The 15,615-nt window shown below is 43.8% G+C and overlaps 1 protein-coding gene across 2 annotated transcripts; it reads left to right on the top strand.

Annotated features, from left to right (window-relative positions):
• The first annotated feature begins 2,512 nt into the window (after positions 1-2,512).
• Positions 2,513-15,089, top strand: LOC306709997 (caspase recruitment domain-containing protein 10). 2 transcript variants are annotated; one of them, XM_079178360.1, is made up of 24 exons: positions 2,513-2,683; positions 4,888-5,130; positions 6,326-6,463; positions 7,259-7,445; positions 7,769-7,911; positions 8,978-9,174; positions 9,367-9,486; positions 9,609-9,734; positions 9,890-10,069; positions 10,157-10,261; positions 10,640-10,673; positions 10,761-10,798; positions 10,909-10,997; positions 11,092-11,138; positions 11,250-11,370; positions 11,771-11,948; positions 12,172-12,295; positions 12,422-12,662; positions 12,810-12,876; positions 13,002-13,104; positions 13,225-13,383; positions 13,521-13,633; positions 13,785-13,900; positions 14,090-15,089. In XM_079178360.1, exons 1-24 carry the CDS (start codon positions 2,677-2,679, stop codon positions 14,295-14,297), a joined length of 3,084 nt encoding a protein of 1,027 aa, XP_079034486.1. In that variant the 5' UTR covers positions 2,513-2,676; the 3' UTR covers positions 14,298-15,089. The 2 variants fall into 2 exon arrangements, with proteins under 2 accessions (XP_079034486.1, XP_079034485.1); XM_079178359.1 differs by having other exon boundaries at positions 9,890-10,261.
• Positions 15,090-15,615: the final 526 nt, after the last annotated feature.

The following is a 15,615-nucleotide window of genomic DNA, read 5'->3' as shown; positions in this document are numbered from 1 at the left end:
GCTCATCCACTGCAGCCCTCCCTCCTTCCCTCCCTTCCTCCCCTCACCAAGGCCTGGACTGCACTGCTGGAGGATGGATGGGTCGAGGCAGAGTGTAAATGACAAATAGTGAAGCAATGAGAGGGAGACAAAATGGAAGAAGAGCACAGAAAGAAGGGGTATGGAAAGAAAGACAGAGAGGAGGAGGGGAGAGGAGGTGTGCGTGTGTGAGTCATAATCAAGGATGAGAGGCAATCAGTGAGGATACAGCACAAGATAAGTTTTAAAACACAACAAGGAAGTAGAGTTATTTATATAACCTTCTCTAGTTCCTGTCTGTTCGTTATCACATTTCAAATCAATTACCTGGTAAACATGAAAAAGATTTTTAAAGATCATACCATGTCCCTGCATAAGGTTAAGATAATATCCAGTCAACACTGCTCAACTACTTTTGTAGGTCTTTGAGTAATGTACACAATTACACAATTAGAGATCCTTCAGTAAGTGCATACAATGAATGGATGTCATATATGCTATTCGTGTGCAGTTTATCCTATAGAGAGCTGTCGGGATGATGTCTTTTTGTAGGCCAACCCAAAAGTTAGCATCGCACTGGTTCTTTCTACAAAAAGCCAATGAGATTATTCCACTGGATTTTGGATTATTGCAGAGAATGAGTACATGATATTTACACGTTTTATTCAGCAAGACAATCTTCACAAATGAACCCCACTCTTATCGTTTTTGGAGCTTAAATACAATAGAAGTAAAAAGCTAACGTTAGGCTAGTCACAGACACTAAGTCAAATGTATTTTATGTATGATCATACTTGGCGATAAACCGTTTCTGAGCTACAATGACTTCATGTTACCACCACGTAGCTAAAGGCGGACTAATGCTCAGCGTGACGTCGTTTTGTAGTCTCATTTAGCCACTTGTTAGCAACTGCCTTTTTTAAGACACGTAAAACTTCTGAATTCATGAGATGAGTATTTACTGACATATTTTATGTCGTAGAAAAAAACGTTGAAATATTTTAAGCTTGTTGTTAACCACAAACCTTATTTCAGGCCTCTAACCAAAATCAATTAAAAAAAATGGACTGTGAGACGAGGGGCAGAAATGCTGACTCATTTACGGGTGACTCATTCCTGCAGCACTCTATTCGAAGTGAGACCGAGGCCTGATGTAAAGTCTGTATTTATTTCTGCACAAGCATGTAGTTTATTAAGAGGACATTTGTAGAGAGAGCATCCTCACATGTAAGCTTCCTGTAGTGTATACGAGTACGTAATATCTCTATCTAAATGATCTCTCAGCAGCAGCACTGAGACCCCAAACAGGAGGCCTGTTTGTATTGGGTCTATTGGGGAGGCCCGGGGACGAAGAGTATAGGCTGACATTTCCTGTCCACATGCCAAGAAAAAGACACATTCTTCTGCTAGGCACCCCGCATTTCCTGTCTGCCTTCAGACTCAAACTGCAAGACACATTTCACACCACACCCTCTGCCCGGTCCCGTCCCACTCAAGAGCTGCCTCGGAAGAGGAGGAGGAGAAGTTAGGAAATGATAGTGTATCATTTAAAATCTTTGATATAGCCTACATTTGTGTATATTTTCACAAACCAAGGATTTATATAATGTACCTCTGAAATGTAAATAATTTGACTTGTGACACAAAATCACATTTTCTTCTCATTTATTCCTCATTTCAATTCTTTCACCTGCTGTTAAATGATTTTGAGTACAACCTGTAGTTATCATGCTAATTTACATCATGCTCCTTGCCGAAACACTTGCCTCTACTTGTTTTAATCTTTTCGTCACTTCCTGGTTTCATTTCCTGTGTTTTCCATTATTAAATGCTGTCAACTTATCTGGTAGTATGAGTCAGCTGTCCCACTTACCTAATACTCCGTACAGTCTTTCTGTGGTATACATGCTATAAAAACATGCATTACACAAAACAAAAAAAAGCAGTGAGGATGAGACACTCTGTGTCATTGTGTTTAAATTTATCAGATCAGTCAGGTGTCGCCTTGGCAACGCTGGTGACTAACCTGCTCTCCTCCAGGTCACAAGGTGCTGCAACACAAAGTCTCTCCTGTACATTTACGAGGTGAGAAGCTGTTCTTTGCAACTGTGAGTACTGAGTGACTCACAGTGTCAATGAGTCATATTCTCTTTAAGTCGTGTTTCTGTGTCAAGCCTTCATGATAGCGCTCAGAATTCAAGAAACATACCTGGACATATGTATGCAATATAACTATCACTGCAATAATGCGCCTATTGGGGAGAGCTTTGAGTGGACAATCAGTGGTTGAAAGCGCCATCTAGTGCTAAAGGACTGTATACCTCAGACATATAGCAATATTTATTTCGAAGCTCTCCTCAAGAGTGAAATGTGTAGGTAGAGGAAATCCGCTGTGATTTGGTGATAATCCTTATCGCTATTCATGGCTGCGGATTGGCTGGTTGGGGTTGACCGAGGGTGGGGGGAGCTGAGTGTGCCAAGGTGTGCGTAAAGGAGTACCTGTGCGCTCGCTGCTCTCCGGTCAGATGGCGCCCACGCACCCTCTGATCTCTCTGCTCAGTTTCGCTTCTGACGCGTCTCCGGACCTGAGCGAGACGGAGAGGACTTGATTCATTTGTTGGGTCTCATCGTCAGAACAGATTCAAGGAGGTTCGAGACATGAGCGGTAAGCCAACATTTCAGAGTTCAGCAGTTCTTCAGCTGTGTTGTGAGTAAATAACTACGCGTTAAATAGTAGCAAGGCTGTGCTATAGCCGATCAGTGATGAGGTCTTATGAGTTCGGCTCCCGGTTTGGGTCAACAACAGGAAATAGACAAGTATACACATCTGGCATTTGTAATTCCCGCATCACTATAATCTATCACATTATGTAATACTATTCTACCATGTCCACTGTGGAGCATGATCAAGTTGCCCTCTGTTTTTGTTGTTGTTGTTGTTTTGAATCAATACTCTGTCGATGTGACACATTTGTTTCATGAGAAAAGCTACTTTTCTCAAACCAGTTAACACAACAATCTTCTTTTTGGTAATCTAAGGTATGTTAACATATAACATATATGTTCAGTCATGTCAAATTCAAAATTACATCAGATTTGTGTTAAAGCGACTCTCAAAACTTTCCAAACTTTCACACAAGATATAAACATGGCCTTTTGGAGATAAATACATCTGATAACAAAAGTCTTGTTGATGGAATATATGTGAATATGTTATCAGCAGATAACACATGCATAGTTTTTTTTCCTTTTTTTATTTTTTACAATTGAACCTTGGTTAAAATTGCTGGTTGTATCTATTTCTGTTCTTAGAAAAGATGATGGTAGATCACAGTATAGTATTGGGTGAGTGTTTTCTACTGCTTGGAGTGTAAGGAGGAGGGGTTTGGTTGTAATCAGATGAGAACGATGTCTCAGTAGACGTGTTTATGGGTAATGACTGAGATTCCAGAGCATCCAGACCTGCCTTGACCTGCCTTTTTAGCTCAGATCAGTCAAATCAGCTGCACAGAGCAGCAGGCGCCTCACTCTCATCGTTGGTAAATAACACAGAGGGTAAATACTAAGAAATCATTTTCATGATGACTTATCCATATTCTTTATTTATTTTATCTATAAAGTGGGACAAAAGCCCATCACTAGAGCCTAGAGCCAAGAACTGCCAAAGCATAACAGGCTGCAGTGAGATGTGACAGAAACTGGACCTCTGTGTGATTATAAAGTGCATTTGTTAATCCAACAGAAATGAGGCATAGGGTTCTGTCTGTAGAAACAACACAGCTTTGGGGGGGGGGGGGGGGGGGCTTGTGTTGTTAAGAGTGTGCCTTGATCAGCGATTTCTCACTGGATTTGGAAGAATGGCAAAAGCTTTCCCTCCCTTGCATCACTGATAAAAGAATCAACCATTATGTTAATATTATCATTATTACAAGAGGAAAGAAAATAACTTAACAGTAAGCGTGATTGCACACAGTATGTTGTGTTCTTAACACACTCCTGTCGTGGCAGGGCTTTTCCACTTTCTCTCATTGTCTCCTCCACAGTGTGAAATGAATGGGACTGAGCAAGCTTTTTTCCCCCGGTGTGTTTTTAGGTGTGCAATATGAGTCCAGCCAGTATTTTCATTCCAGCACTCTGAGACACTGAGCCACAGAGTGTCCTCCCCACTACAGTTTATGACCGTGGCAACAGCAGACTCTAACTGCTGCTGATATACTAACGCGTATGAAATATAACTTCATTCATCATGCAAACGCTTATTGGCTTTCAGCTAATCAAGTTGTCCTCCTTAAATGAGATCTAACACCATTATCTGCTCTCCGTGTGGCAAAGGGCCTGAAGTTAAATGTCCATCTGTCGGACTTTTATTTTGTAGGAGTAAATCCCCCTCTGCATTCCTTGGAGGATTTCCAGTAAGGAGATTCATCTCATTCTTTCTCAACGCAACAGATAAACCCAGTAATCCTTTATGCATCCTAAAGAATGATTTCTATTAAAAAGGGCTCAGTGTTTGACAAAGAGGATCATCATGTATTGCATTTTAATTAGGAGGAATATAAACTTACTTCACAAGGATGCCTCACATGTTTTGCTTCTGATGTCTTATCTTTGTGTTGAAAAGCAGACAGACGGTGCTTTTTTCTATAAACCATAGTGCAATGACCCACTTTGAGGTCTGAGAGTTGCAGATAAGCGTAGTCAGGAGAGTAAATCTGTCCCTCAGGCTGAACTGTGACGGTCAAATGAGACATGGTCCAAAGCAGCAATTCTACAGCATTTCTGGAGTCACTAAATGATTAAAAGATGTTTCTTTCTTTTTTAGCACAATAGTTTTTACAGCAGTCAAACTAAATCTGCGGTCTCTTGCAGGTGTCACAGTTTGGGCCGAGGATGGGGACATAGCTCAGGAGGAGGTGCGCTCCTCTTCCTCCTGGTCAGAGGAGCGCTGTGAGGAGCTTTGGGATCGGGTGGAGGGGGTACGGCACAAGCTCACACGCATCCTCAACCCGGCCAAACTCACGCCCTTTCTGCGCCAGTGCAAGGTCATCGACGAGCAGGATGAAGACGAGGTGCTCAACTCCACGCAGTACCCACTGCGCATCAGCAAGGCCGGTGAGAGGAGGACAAATTCAGAAAAATCTAAAGCGGAACACCAGCCGTACAGCTAAAGTGAACACCTCAAGCGAATGCATCAGGTTTAATCGTCTTTATTTGACATGACGTAAAAGTTGCAGTTGGTTGTGCGTATGTTACCCATCAGCTAGTTTCAGATCATGAAACTGCAATATGAAAGCTATCTTTCAGAGATGGGAAACTCACAGTAGAAGATACTATGAGTCTTTTTTTGTAATGTTATATTGCACCTATTAAAAAAACAAGCTACTGTAAGGTATGAGGTGAAAGGGAGCTATCAACAGGAAGTTGGTTATTGTAGTTTGGCCTGTTGGTTTGGTAGGCTATACTTCTTGGAGTCAGTGGCTCAGTCAAATCTGGATCTTTACACATATTTTCAGTGTGACTTGAGGATTGTATTATCTCTAATGCCCAATGCAAATAAACGCCCATAACTCCACTTAGAAATCATAGAAAAATGAGAAGAGAGGAAAAGCAATAAAGTAGCATTGGCATCGTCATAAAAAAAGAATAATGAGAATTTCTTACATTTCTGTCATTTTTACCTTTATGAGACAAATGATAGGAAACATAGGAAAAAAGACAGGGGGTCAATATGCAACATGGTCTTTGGCTAATGAAACGATACAAATGGCTGCCTCGAAGACAATACAATAATGTACAATAGTACGACATGCTTTAAAAATGTGAAGCACGACAGTACATGGTTCCTCTGTAAAACCACATTATGTGTGAGTGGTGGTGCAGCAGGTTGTGAGAGAGGAACAGGCGGGTAGAGATACGTGCTGCAGTGAGTCAAACAGGCAGGAACAAAGGAGAGAGTGAGATGAAAGACTTTGCCAAGTAAAGGGGAGTGTAAGGCCGACAGAATGAGGAGTGAAGATAGTGAAAATGAAGACGAGGACCTGAGCACCCAGTTCATATCGCTGTGGTTTCGTTGCCAGTGGGTTGGCTCATGCTACAGCCGCTCATTTATCGTGGTCATGTTTGAAATACCAATGTAACTACAGTGTAGATGGCACTCACATCAAAGAGGTATAGCATTTCTGAGGTGAGACTGCTTCAGCTTTGATAGTTTACAGTACCGAAAATGCTGACATGAGCTTGCATCGGTTTATTGCCATTGTGCATGGGATAGTGATTAATCCCACATTGTTACACTTGTGTTGAACAGGTCGTTTGCTGGACATTCTGCGTGGTCAGGGCCAGCGAGGTCTTCAAGCCTTCATGGAATCGCTGGAGTTCTACCACCCGGACCAGTACACGCAGCTGACCGGACAGCAGCCCACACAGCGATGCTCCCTCATTCTGGGTAAGGCGGGGCTTCTCTGCATGTCGAGGATGGCAGAGGTGCGAACTCACCTCGTGACACAGAGTTGAGTTGGACTTGAAAATGATCAACAAAATACTTTGAAAGGAGAAGGAAATATCTGAATGTGGAACGAGAATTGTCATGCGTACACTTTGAATGAAAAGACACTGTATTTAATCGGAAATAGACTTCGTAAAATAGACTCCATCACTAATGTTTCAGGCCCAAAACTCAAAGTTTAGGACTCAGGACTCCAGATCTTGAGACTTATATCTGACTTTCAAAAAATAACTTGTTGCGTAAAAAGGCTCTTTACTGGCACATAGTAAACACATTAAAGACGTTCAAACTTTGGATAAGCTCACTAAGGTTTAAACCCTGTGTTCAGTGTTATCTAGTAGATAAGTAGGCAACTCTCTGCAGAGCTGAGCAAACAAGGAATGAAGGGCATGTTAAACAAGCAGAATATAATGAAAGGCCTTTGTACGTTTGGCACTAATGGTCTCTAAGACAAAGAGCAAAAGATGTAGAGCCAGTGTGGGAACTTGAGAGGAAATCTTATAACAAAAGCTCTCTTGGTACTTTCACAAATTATGCACAAGGATTCAGTGTTCCCAGATGTTTACGTATGCGAAAAGGACATGCAGATGACTTAGACACACTTTCATTCACCCATCCGGTCTCCTCGCACATTAAAACAAGCCACTCCACTCTCCGCATGTGAGTTTACCCACTCCACGCACATCAACCAGTTGTACCCATGACCCATAACCTCCACCTGTCTTTACCCCCCAGATGAGGAGGGTCCGGAGGGTTTGACCCAGTTCCTGCTTCTGGAGGTGCGTAAACTGATGGAGCAGCTTCGAAACAGCCGCATGTGCGAGCGCCGCCTGTCTCAGCGCTGCCGGATGGCGGAGGACGAGCGCGGCCGTGCCGAACGCAAAGCTCAGGAGTTGCGTCAGGACAGACTGCAGCTTGAGAGGTTTGTCTCACTTGTGTGTGTGTGTGTGTGTGTGTGTGTGTGGGGGGGGGGGGGGGGGGGGGGGGGGGGGGTAGCTGAGTTTGGTCCTCTAACTTTTGTCAGGCTGCGAAAAGAAAATCTTTGTTCACTAAATTCATGGGCGAGAGACGAGTCATGGAAGCAACTTTCTACTTAATAACGGCAACATTTCCTCATGAAGCGTCAGTGAGTGGATTAAAACTACGATGAATCCATGAACGATGAATGAACTTTAATGTCACAGAAAGCACATGGTTTACCTTGTGTCGCACAGAAATGAATCAATGAGGATTTGTGATCTCTAGGCTGCGCCAGGACTGGGAGTCGGCCAGTCGCGAGCTGGGCAAGCTGAAGGACAGGCACCTGGAGCAGGCTGTGAAGTACTCCAGGGCCCTGGAGGAGCAAGGCAAGGCCTCCACCCGCGAGGGAGAACTACTGAGGCAGGTAGGTCGGTTGGGAGCAGGATATGTAAAAAAAACGAAGCTGTACAGTGTATCATTGTAGGAGGTTAAAGAGAGTGCATGTTTTATTCACCACAAATCATAGAACTCACAGATATCGATACCGAGGAGTTGTCAAACACAAGACTTTTACTGGCTTTTAGTGTGAGAAGGCCCTCAGAAGATGAGTCATTCCCTGTGTCCCACCACATTCCTCAGCTGATACTCACTCTAAAAACAGCTGGTACTTGCTGCAGAAATGGCGAATTTGCTAATAACAGTGATCTACTCGCCCCCCCCGCTTTGTTTTCCCCTGTTGCTCTTAGCTTTAAGGTGCAGGTTTAGGTGCTCCATGAGGGGGCCAAGAGTTTCTATTTAACACAAGGGTCAGGTCTTCAGAGATCCATGTCACTTGCAAAACCATGTCGTATAAAGACAGGGAGAGATATTTTAAGTTCTGGAAGACTACGGGAAAGAAAAATAATAAATGTTATGTTTGATGGCACGAATAGCAGCGCCCAGGGCAGTTCAAGTGAGACTGTTTAAACTGGCACGCAGCTGCAACGCGACACTGAAGTGAGCAGCTCAAGCCAATCGTGTAGATGTTATCGGCCTGCCTTTCATTTAGCTTGTGTATTGTTACAACATGTCGACCAAACCACTGAGGTATGAACCCCTTTGTTGTGAATTCCTGGAATTATTTGTGGTTATTTTGTTCCTGAAAGATGGTGATGTTATTAAGCGGCTGCATTATTACCGCTATGGTCTTGTTACCTGGCATGCAGTATGGGAATGTGGGTATATGATAAACACTTTGGTTTACCTTTTATTTACTCCAACTCCTTGATTCTCAAGATACAAGTTTGGAAAGAAGACATGTGTGTACCACACATGTCATCATAATAGTCCTGCACTGATTGTTCTTATTGTTCGTCGTACAAAAAGCATGTTTGTCATTTATTTTACAAAATGAAATTTGTATTTATTGATGTTTTACGACAGCATAACGAATGGCTGGTGTGGACGTTTCAAAATGTCAGGGTATGTGTTTATGGCTGCTTTGCTTACAGGTAGAGGAGCTCAGGTCCAGGTTGGCAGACGCAGACAAACAAGCAATCAATCCTCCAGGGAACACCACGGCAGCAAAGAGAAACAGTTCAAATGGTCCTCCACCTGCTTTGCCAGAAAAGCCGCTGCACCGCACGGAATTTCACGAAGCTGAGAATACAGGAAGTCAGATGAGGATCTCAGTTCCTGCCACCGGAGTCATAGTATGTTTCTATCTACAATGTTTATCGTCTGAAAGCACATTAGCTGTTTCCTAATGTGTCAGGATCAATCACTCTGCTTTTTCCTCATAATTTGTCCCTCGAGACAAATATTTAGCATGCTTTTTGGGGCGGTGTTTCTAAAGATGCGGTGTTTTCATGTTGTCAAAATGAGCTTTCTGTTGTTTACCTCAGGCTCTGATGGACATCCTGCAGCAGGACCGCAGGGAGGCTGCAGAGCAGAGGCAGGAGCTCTGTGACATCATAACCCGGCAACAAGGAGAGCTACAGAGCACTGAGGAGCACTGGGACAAGGTGTCACAAATAATCTTTTAAGATTATATATTTTTTACTCTGTTAAAAAAAGTTTGATGTACAGCCAGGTGTTTTTTTTTCTGCCTTTGAATAGAGGTTGTAATGGTAAACTGTGTTTGTAGCTGGAGTCGCAGTGCGAGCACCTACAGCTGAAGGTGAGGACTCTCCAGCTGGACTGGGAGACTGAACAGAAGAGGAGCGTGTCCTATTTCAACCAGATCATGGAGCTGGAAAAGGAGAGAGACCAGGTCAGTGTGAATGGAGGCCCAACAGTCTCTAGCCAACTTTCAGCAAGGCACGTTTGTGGGTGGTCGTGTCGCAGTTGGAATTCCTCACATTAGCGCCCCTGACGAGTCTCAACAGTTTTCCCACCATGCAAACTTTTCCCCCACCTTTTCACCAGGCTCTGCGTAGTCGAGACAGCCTGCAGTTGGAGTACACCGACTGTCTGCTGGATAAGAACCGTCTGCGTAAACGCATTGCAGAGCTGCAGGCCAACCTGGAGCAGCAGCAGAGGGAGCTGGAGAGGGAGCGGGAGAGGAGCCGGCAGCAAATGGAGCAGAGCAGCCCCGGTCTGCACTGCGTGAGTTCACGCAGCAAGTTAGGAGCGCAGCACTGTCTTCCCACTGTAACCGCACAAGGCGTTATATTGTTCCCCGTGTCTCCTCAGTCCCACCTGTCCCTGTGCAGTGAGGACCAGTGCTACGGCCCCTGCTGTTCCCTCGGCCTGGACCTGAGACCCCAGACCAATGGCAGCCGCCTGCTGCTACGAAAGGTCAGGGCTGGCTTCCATAACTACGATCTTACTCACATTCACATTAACAGTACCACCGTCATCCCAGTCATGATTAAAATCAGAATAAGTGACAATGTGGTGCTGTTAATACAGTGTAACTACTTCTTTGTGTGCTGTGACCACAACTATTTTGGAGACTGCAGCAACATGCTTTCTCACGTTGTCTTTGCAGAATGCGAGGAATGTAGCTTTTGGACTGCAAAGTCAATGTCTTTAGCTGGAGTAGGATCTTATTATTGTGTAGAGTTTGAGACCTTTGTAGTAGATTCTTCTGCAACCCTCAGCGTGTTAGTACCTGCACAATATCTCTATAGCGGTGAGGTCACACCAGTTTCACTTCTGTTCTCTGTGCCACAGACGCCCAGTGGCCATACCAATGATAACTCAGAGGGTAAGTTGTGTGCACTGACACCTGGTGGATGATTCTCACGTTTTGCATCGAGTACTTGTGCTGACCTACTTCATTTCTCCTCCACAGATTCACGCTCCAACTCAGAGGAGAATCTGCTCTCGTCAGTAAGTACCACAGCTCCGCTCATTAACAAACACAGGACGGAAAGAACAAAAGAGACAAAGAACGAAGGAGTAAGAATCTGTGTATTTTGTATTCACCTCTCCACCCTCAGACAGAGGACAACGAAAAAGAAATAAATCGACTCTCCACATTCCCCTTCCCACCGTGTATGAACTCCATCAACCGACGAGTCAACACTGAGTGAGTTCATCAGCCCCACGTAACGATACACAATGTCTGTTCTAACTAGTTTCATTTCATTCTCATTAAAGTCGCTTTTTTCTGCTCCGAATAGGTTTGACTTGGAATCGTGGGGCAGTGATGAGAACGATAACATTACAGGTATATTTGATTCGGTCAAAAATAACCTTTAAATGATTGTCTTGTGGTTTTACAGCCTTTGCATGTCGTACGTTGTGAGCGTGAGTTACGAGGCTCTCTGGTGTTTTTTAGGTGATCCGAGTGAACCTTCTTTGTGCGATTCCTGGACCTCCCTACACTCTCATCTCTTCCCCCCTGACCTTGTCAACCTGCCTGCAGTCTCTTCACACCAGCCCAGTCCTGGTGTTTCCAGGTACAACATAACGGATTAAACGCCTGTCAATGACAGACACTAAAAAACATTGTTAAAGCGCACTATGACATGCAGTATGTGACGGCTTCCTGCTTAATTTGCATACCTCAAAATGCAACCAAAAAAATAATTTCTAGCAGATACAGTTTAACAGAACTCAGTGGTTAACATCATTAGTAATTGGGTCCAACGGTTTGAAAGGGTTGAATACTGTAAGTGCAAATATTCATCATACAACATGTGGATGAAAGAAAATCTTAGAGCACAGAACAAGCATACAAGTTAACCTTTTGATTATATGAAGCGAATAGACTCGTTGCACTGCTCTTTGCCAAATCTTTGCCTCGTGTACATGTCACGCCATCCTCACCTAATGCTGCCTGTCCCTGCCATCTCTCAGCACACCCTCCCGCTCCCCGTCCTCAAGCCCCCCCATCTCACCAAAGCACAGGAGAGCCAGTCTGGCTGACGATATTACGATAGTCGGAGGGAACCAAACAGGGATCTTCGTCAGCCACGTGAGACCTGGTTCCCAAGCTGAACTATGTGGACTGAAGGAGGGCAGTGAGCTGCTGGAGGTGTGTGTGTGTGTGTGTGTGTGTGTGTGTGTGTCTGTATAGTGCATAAATCACGTGTGAGCATTGTGTGTATGTACATGCTTCATGATAGAGGTGTGCTTCAGCTAATGCTTACATGAGTATTATTTGGACAAGTGCCCATTACAGTTCTGCGTGTAGATGGGGTTTTTTTTTTAAACAAGCTCCTTGATTGAACGTGCACGTTTCTCTTAATGTTGTCCAGCTGGAGAGGATTCTGTTTGGTGGGGGCAGTGTGCTGCTGGGCCAGTGCACTGCTGAGGTAGCCCACTTTTCACTGCAGTGGTGGGCTGAGCCTTCAACGCTCAAACACCAGAGCAACCCAGAGGGTGAGTCCATTTATTTTGTCTGAGATTTTTACATAAAACCGTAATAGGGTATTCTTGAAACCTCTGTTCATTGATGTCACAGAGAGATGAGACTAAGCTTTCCCCTCTTCTGTTTCCTGTCCTCAGCATACTCCAAGCTGTGCTCCCACCTCTCGTCGCCCACTTGTATGGGTGCTGACTCCTTCTATGTGCGTGTCAATATCAACATGGAGCCTCGCGGTGACCCGCCGTCTCTGGGTGTGTCCTGTGATGACATTATACACGTCACAGACACGAGATACAATGGGAAATACCATTGGCACTGTTCCCTGGTGGACCCACACACAGCCAAGCACCTGCAGGCAGGAACCATGCCCAACTACAACAGGTACGCCAGTTGGACCTTGATTTGACTGCAACCTCATTCTAATTCTGGCTGTTGAGCTTTTATTTTTTATTTTATGAGAATATAAGTACCGCTTATTAATTATGCCAATTAAGAGTGTAGATGACAGATAAGTATTTTCCATCTCAGGGCACAACAGTTGTTACTTGTTAGGCTACGAAAAATGGCCCTGCAGCAAAAGGACTTCAAGAGGAAGGTCAGTCTGCTCATCTTGAAATGACATGCAGGTTCCCTTTCAGTCACTGTGCTCAACCAATCCGTTACATAACTGGCTAGACATGACGACGAGATAATTATTTGTCTCCATTTTCCGGCATGTAGTTCTTGAAGAAAGCATCCGGACGTGTACGACTGGTCAAGGCAACGGACCCCAGTTGCCGTGGGATTGGTTCCACACAGCAGGTCCTTTACACACTCAGCAAACGTAAGATCCAGCCACAGTGTTCCCCGAATTCAACACCATGAATGGAATTTTTTTTAGTATCGTTTATTTTCTTTACAAGCTGTGCATTAATGCTACCTTCATGTGTGCCTGTCCCCTCAGGTCACGAGGAGCACTTGATCCCGTACAGTTTAGTGCAGCCGGTGCCGGTTCAGACTAAGCGGCCGGTCATCTTCTCCCCCTCTCTTCTCTCCCGTGGTCTCATAGAGAGGCTGCTGCAACCAGCAGAGTCTGGTTTGAAGTTCAACACCTGCCCACCAGGTATGCGCACAGCACACGCCCTTATTGACGTGCCAAACAATGATAGACCGGGTGACCGAAAAGGTTGACGATTCCTCATTTGACCATCGCGTGATGCACCACAGTCTCCTCTTTCCTCTGTTTCCTGTGGTTTACAGAGCCTATCCAGGCTTCAGAGAGACGAGACAAGAGAGTGTTCCTGTTGGATCCCTGCAGTCCAGAGACGACTCTGGGAATACGGCTGCAGTCGATACAGGACGTCATCAGCCAGGTAATTTAAAAAAACACATCATCGCTGAAATAATCGCAAGGCACAAACATCCCGAGTCTCTCCCAAGGAAAAGACAGAAGAGTGTTTCATTTTGCTGATGATAATGAATGCATATTGTCACGCATTATCCAAATCTCCGTCTTTGTCTCAGGACAAGCACTGTCTGCTGGAGCTCGGGCTGCCCAGTGTTGAGGGCTTATTGAGACAGGGGGTGTACCCTATCGTCATCCATATCCGCCCTAAGAACAAAAAGCACAAGAAGCTGAGGTATGTGGGCACCCTTTTGCTTGGCAAGTACAGTAAATGCAGTGTAACAGTAAGTACGCATCAGATCATATAGCAGCATGATGGTACATCAATCAGGCTCCTGCAGGTTCACCACAAATTTCACAAATTTGATACAAAAACGTTTTTTCCTCTAACTTGCTGCATATGACGCTCCAACACGTGAAATAGGAAGTTTTTCCCACGGTGTGGGGAGGACAGAGTAATGGAGGAGGTGTGCCAGGCCGAGGAGCTGCAGCTGGAGACACTGCCCCTGCTCTACTACACCCTGGAGCCCAGCGCATGGAGCTGTACTGATGAGCTGCTGGCAGCCATACGTAATGCCATCCACAGTCAGCAGAGGGCAGTGGCATGGATCGAACTGGATAGGCTGCAGTAGAAGGGAGAAACAGGATATTTATTTTCATTATGCAAAACAACAAACTCTTGTCTTTGGATCAAGAATCTGGCAGCAGGTACCAAACCACAGCCAGGTTTTTGGAGACAATTAACATTCAGTGTTAGATCATCATACTATTCTAAGGGAGTGGGATTTACTTGTCATTTTAATAATTCTAAAGAATTCTCATCTATGTAGCCAAGCTGGAATTGTTACAATGGGAGAATAGGAAAAACATTTAAAAACTAAAACCGATTTGAACCACATACGGAAGGTACATGGCAATACAGACCTCCCTGTTAGCTGTTTTTATCAACAGGAGTTCACACAGTTTTATTTTTTCTTACTGTATTTTAAACATTCAAGGGATAACACAAGGTGCCCATTTTTTAAGGCACTTTGGTCCCTGGGTATTCAGTTATGTTGTAAGTGGAAATGTAAGCTGTGAGGACACAAAGAGGTACAAAATAGGTGAAGGGGATTGTAGTAGTTGTAAGCAGGGATGTAGTGGAGGGTGCTAATCGGCTTATCCACGTGTATTTGGAGTAAATACTGTGTCCTTTTTGGGCTGACATAATGTGTGAGATTAAACATGTCATGCTTAAATGTATCACACTGACATAACTGTAATTATATGAACAGATTTCAAAGAGAAAAACTAAATTTGTGGCTGTTTTTAGGTGGGATGTGTATGACTGAAAGTCAGCAAGTGCTGCATTTTTATTTACACTAAACTGTGCAACAGAAGCTGTAGTTCACTTGGACAAAATGGTCTTGTTTTGTACTGCAAAATCTTTTTTTTAAATAAATGTATATGAAAACAGTTGATGTCTTGTATGCTCAATTATACAACAGACTTGATCTAATTGTTGATGTTTTTATTGAAATATTACAACAGTGTAGCAGTGCAGTAGATTCAGTTAAGAAATTATAGACGACTAATAATCTGAAACACATAACGTATACCAAGTTATACAAAAGCAATTCCACTCAACTAGACTAGACTATATATTGACTATATATTGTGTAAAACTCTGTGTCACTGAGGCAAAGTATAAAACTAGTTTACAAACAAAGTCTTGTAAACGGTTAAAAAACAGTTTGGACAATCAAAATATTATTTTCAAATGTTCGTTATGAAAAATACAAATACATAACAGTACTTCTCACAAATTAAAACCAGTATAGTGCGCACAATTATAATTGTTCATACAGGGAATAGATAGCTAAAACATAGCAGAGAAGCAATCAGTTATACGGTCAGTTACAGTGTTACGCAGGTAATTTATTCACAGACTTGTGAGCCATTTTTATACTT

This window comes from Pholis gunnellus, assembly GCF_910591455.1.
Source record: "Pholis gunnellus genome assembly, chromosome: 17".
In the NCBI taxonomy this organism is placed as follows: domain Eukaryota; kingdom Metazoa; phylum Chordata; class Actinopteri; order Perciformes; family Pholidae; genus Pholis; species Pholis gunnellus.
The sequence above is the reverse complement of the archived record's forward strand: the minus strand, read 5'-3'. Positions and strand labels throughout refer to the sequence as shown.